General features: G+C 40.1%; 1 protein-coding gene across 1 annotated transcript; it reads right to left on the reverse strand.

Moving 5' to 3' along the window:
• Positions 1-875: 875 nt before the first annotated feature.
• Positions 876-3,217, reverse strand: SCG2 (secretogranin II). Its single transcript, XM_009889695.1, has one exon. It carries the CDS (start codon positions 3,215-3,217, stop codon positions 1,334-1,336), a length of 1,884 nt encoding a protein of 627 aa, XP_009887997.1. The 3' UTR covers positions 876-1,333.
• Between the last annotated feature and the right edge of the window lie 2,397 nt (positions 3,218-5,614).

Consider the following 5,614-nt stretch of genomic DNA (forward strand, 5'->3'; position numbering starts at 1 on the left):
AGAAGCCGTCTTATTTCTGCAGCCTTTGTACCTTGCTTCATTAGACATTGCCTCACCAGAAATCATCCCCACCCCACTTAGCAGAGATGAGTTGCTGAAGAATACCAAAGGGAAAACCACTTTTAAACCATAATCCTGGAAATGCTTATGCCTGAGCTGTCCCAGTGACAGCCACATCTGACTCACGGAGTTACACAAGCACATTTTGTTCTGTAAAAGAGCCGTAGCTTTTCCAGAACATCCACTAAAGGTCTTAACAGGAGCTCAAGAGACGTTTCAAGTGCCCAGGCAATGTAGTGAATAATAAACGTTCTGTGTTTATGCATGTATACATGTAACAGCCATTTCATGAAATGGGAAATAATATTTTTATTAGACAAAAAAGAGATGTAACCTACAGGGTGAGTTCTCTGCTTGCCTTGCCTTGGAGCCCATCTCTATCTTCATGGTAGCCACCGCGACAGACGGCAAGGAACCCACCTGCTTCCGTCTGCTTCACCAGAGCTTCCCAGAGCTGCTGCTACTCACTTACAGAGGTTCAATTTTTTAGTGCTTCACCACAGAGTCAGCCTTAGCTGGACAGATCGTTTATCTCTCTCCCACTGCTAAACGATACACAGTCATTAATTGGGGGTGAGGGGGAGCAATTTTCAAAAAAGGTCAGCCCTGGCTGACTTCAGCAAGCTCTTCAGCTACACGCTGCCCTTAAAGTTAACGCCAGTCAGTGTTCTTACAGCCCAGAAAAAAACAGAGGTATAAGCTTATTCTACAATAAAATAATAGATTTCAGAAGAATTGTCTGTAGAAGTAAAACATACATGTTTTTGTTTCAAATTACTATGACTTTATCAACTGCCACAAAGAAACACGGTCTCTTGTCCAGAAATAATTTATTCATCAACAATAAAACACTGAATAGAAAAAGCCTTTTAAATAAAACTATATATATAATGCTTTATTTTTTTATTCGATACTCCACAAAAAACACTACAGACAGTAACAAAATAATCAAATTAATCTTAAAAATTTCAAATTATAATTGTCACTCTTCATGTTGTATTAACAATGCAAAGGTCATTTGTTTACATATTATAGTTTTACTTGATTTCATTAAATTGTTTCTTAAAACACTCGAAGCAATTTGCTGTTTGCCCCATAATTTATAACATATATAAGTATATCAATAAACAATATAACAGCTCTGAGAAAGATATGCAGACTGTTCAATGGTAAGTAGTCTACCATAGGTTGTTTAGTGGGAGAGCGGGAAGAAATCACAACTGAATTGGGATAGAAGTCAACACATTGAAGAGAAATAATATTTGGGGAACAATTACATATTTTCCATTGCCCGTTTAGTAACGTGATCTCTTTCAAGCTCCGATTTCTCCTGTTTTAGATACTCTAGCACCTTTGCTAGCATATCCTCATCCAAATACTGCCTGTTTTGCGTGTCATCGCTTTCCCCGGCCATGGAAAGCCTTTTGCTGAGCGAGGCCAACTTGGCGGCCTCCTGTGGTCCCAGCTGGCTTAGGTGCTCCCTGATGGCCTGCTCCAGCCGGTCATCTTCCTGCAAGTCACTTTCAGAAGCTGGAACTGGGACTCGTTTCATCTGGTTCGTATTGATAACTTCAGGATATTTTGCCAACACCTTTGCCAAGTAATCGGCCAGCTCTTCATCCTTCTCGTTCAGTTTCTCATACTCCATTTGTCGCCTTTCCAAATCGTTCATCCAGGCAGCTTTAGGAAACAGGTGTCCTTTCAATCTTCTGGGAATGTAAGACAGTCTCGGCAAATCATTTTCTTGATTAAGACGATTTAGTAAGTAGGAGGGATTCTGATTAGCTAAATTGTCAGTTCCCAGAAGGCTGACAATATCTTCAATATTGAGGTCTTCAGGTAGATTTTCTGGAATAGCATTAAGAGGCTGCTTCATGTACCCGTTTTTAGAGTTTACGTTATTTTTAAATACATCGCTCTGTCCTAGATTAGTTTCAGCGATCTCGTCAAGGTCTTCTGGGAATTCTGCTTCCTGCTCAGCTTCCAACCTTTCACTCTGAAGCTGCTTTTTTTCTCCAGCTTTCAACATGTCTATTAAATCCTCAGGAGGAATTTGTAAATTCCTTGAGATTTCTATCAGCTGAGCTATAGACTGAGGATCGAGTTGCTTATCCAAAAACATGGGTGCTCTTTTTTCCTCAAGTTCTCCTCCAGTCCTTAATTTCCTATTTGCAGCACCAACCATCAGCCTCTTCAGGTAATAATTCATTAGCTTTGAAACATCCTCCGACATTTGATCTTTATTGTCTCTTCTTAGTTCATCCTCAAGGAAGCCGAGTTTCCCCGATCTTTTCATTTCTTCATCAATCTCCTCTTCGTGTTTATCAATTTCCTCTTTGCTGTCTTTTATCTCTTCCTGGGTTTGACTTTCCACTTTTTCCTCTATGGGATTCCAGTCTTCTCCTCCAACCACATCTTCATAGGCAATGTTATTCACTTTATATATATCGTCTTCATCATCTGTATACAATTTCTGGTCCTCATCCAGCCTTTCTTTCTTGTGGTTACTAGGTCCTGCCATCTTCCCCAGCTCCTGAAACACAGACTCCAACGTAGCAAGGCTTTGGGGTGTGTATTGCTCTTCCACTATCTCGTTAGTACGCTTGAAAGGACTGTCTCGTGAACTGTCTTCATAGTGCCCAAGTGGCATTTTGAGGTATTTTTGCCACCTCTCAGGCCACTTGTAAGCCTCATAATCATCAGTTACTCCAGCTGGAAAGTTGTTATCTGAACTCAGACCATAAGGTTTATTCTCCTTCGGGCCAACTTTTGACTCTTTCTCAGCTTGCCGCAAAGCTTCCAACATTACCTTAACCCATTGGGACTCATCTTCAGTCAAAGAATCCCTTACGTTATCTGGTAGGTGAACCTGATCTTTGCTTTCTTTCTGTTGCAGGAGATACGGGACACTTTGATAAGAGCTGTAATCAGGGCTGCTTTCTCCTTTGTTAGTTTGCTTGCGAAGATCTTCTATGTATTCTAAAGCTTTGATCATATCAGGATTTGGGAACCGTTGTAAGTTTTTCATTACATAGTCTGGATCTTTCTGAAGCAGCTGATGCTGCTGGAAGGAAGCTGCATCAACCCAACAGATTAGGACAAAGAAAAAGGTGAGAGCGCAGGCTGTTTCAAGCTGGAAGGTTTTAGTTTCTGCCATATTTAAAATATTTCCTTGAAATAAAGAAGAAGAAGAAAAAAGAAGCAGTTAACATATGGAGACAGACTTAGCAAACTGAGAAACAAAACAGAGATTGTTATTTTAAACTGGACCTCATCATGAAGAATAGCACCAGTAGCACTACACGTTTGTATTAATTATGGAAGCCTAATATAACTCCTACATGAAGGATGTGTTTTGTTGGAAATAGGAGATTTTCTGAACCTTTCCCATGATTCCTCAGTTTACTGGAAACTATTGTTTTCCTATGCTAGCAATTTCTTATCTCTCTGCTCAAGGTACTTTATAAACATCAATTTTCCAATGGCAGCACCAAAGTATAAAATACAAATCCTATACAGCTCATGAACTGCCCACAGAGGAATTTAGATGTCATTTTGATTATGAAAATGAAGGCTTCAAATGGCAAAATCAGTATATCCATATATTTAAGTGCCACTCAAAATATTAATATTAAAACTGCATACAGAATTATTTTGTGAGATTATTCCATAGGGTATCTAATTTCATGCCAGGGTAATACCACTGAATGGTGCTAGATCGCAATAAAATTAATGTAATGAAGTGGAGAGCATGGCATATAAATGACTTGCAGGTTTATCTCTGTCATTACTGTTAGCATTACTACTTTTTTTGCTATTTCATTTTAAAAAAATATTATTTGTATTGGAGGTGAATTTTAGTTCAAAGACTCTATGAGCAAACCATTTTCCTATGGGCAATGATCCCCTATATGAAGGACAAACTATAATTTATCCTATAGGCACAATATAATTTTACTGAATCCTTTAAAGCCCATCTCAGAAATGAGCTTGAGTAGGTAGCTTGGGAGTGGTGATTTCATTCATTCATTCACTGCAGCAGAAATTGAACCAGGTCCCAGGACAGGCAGAAATGTGACCATTGGCAAAAGTGAGCTAAATTTGGTTAGAATAGATCCAGAGAAGCCCATGTCTAGCCAGTCTGCCCAGCTTACGCCAGCCAACAATAAACCCTGGAACAGAAGTGGGAAAAATATGCATCCGACTGAATTAACAAGATTACCCAGTGCTGCGTACGAGGATACAGCCGCACAAGCCCAGCGCTGCAGGGAGCTGAGCACCCTCCACCCCGTGAAGGGAAAATTGCCGTCACTTATTTCCTAGGAGATGCTCAGGCACTGGTACACTGGGGCCGTGAGACAGATTAGACTCTTTTCTGATCCAGTTACGTTAACGAATAAAGTACAATAATGAGAAAGAAATTACAAAGATAGAAACCACTTTGATTAACTGACCTATTTTGGTTCCTTTGGTTTTTGGCTTGGTAAAAGCATCCTGGTGAGACGTCAGTGATTCATGAGAGACTGAAAGAGCTATGTATACTGCTATTTACCCACTACTGTAAGTAGAAAGTGAGCGTGAATATGCTCATTTCAGCTCATTTGTAGATTTTTCTGCTCGGTTTTTGTTCCTAACCTAATGTGACTTAACTAAATAATTAAAGCAGTATCAGTTCAGAGAGCTGCTTTTCCCCCCTCAGCGTGCCTGGGCAAGCTCACAGGCAAACAATTTCTCCAAACGCTTCTGGCTACTCAAGTCCAGGTACGTTTGAGCATTGATTTCACAAAGGATTCATTCAGAACAGCAGATTAGAAGGTCCCACCCTCCAGATCCGAGTTTGCCCTGAAACAAAGCCAACACATAGCTTTGTTTTCTGTCACACAAAAGGCACTAGTCCTATGTATCTCCATGAAAAATGGCACTTTGCTACCTATTGTAGTAAGCAAATGAAATTAAGACTTTCTTTTCCAGTGGAGAGGCTGGTTCTTAACGGAATTATTTTGATGAGTGCATGAGAAACTCTGTCCTGTCCGAGGGGTGGGGGAAGGGAGAGTTGCTCCATAATTATCTGCCAGGCACCTCCCACTCACAGAGACCTGGATCTCAACCTCCTTCACTGCACACAATTATGTACTGTTACAGCCTTTGTAAGAGTCGTCAGCATCCCATTAAAATCAAAATGCGTGTAGCCAGGCAAAGTTTAGTTTAGTGTTCCACAAGGATGTTGCTCAACTGGATATTTCCTTTGCAGGTCATTGGCTCCTGTCTAGATGTTTTGCGTGTATTTGTCTCTAGATCAATTTTCACTTCTAGTTTATTGGTACATGACACTTGAAAGCCTTGTCAGATAGGATTGGGAATGATTTCTTTTAAAAGTTCAGGTCATAAAATCTTGTCATTAAATATACTGCGTTATCTAGGGTAAGAGGGCTCCTCCCCAGTCTTTCAGACTTTGATTCAATGGTGGGTTGGGTTTTTTTGAGAAAATAAAGGACATTTTAGGCTATCTTTAGGATCTATATTCACACATTCTCTTCTGTGCCTCTCAAAGGAC

The sequence above is a fragment of the Charadrius vociferus genome, unplaced genomic scaffold (genome assembly GCF_000708025.1).
Source record: "Charadrius vociferus isolate BGI_N301 unplaced genomic scaffold, ASM70802v2 scaffold650, whole genome shotgun sequence".
NCBI lineage: Eukaryota > Metazoa > Chordata > Aves > Charadriiformes > Charadriidae > Charadrius > Charadrius vociferus.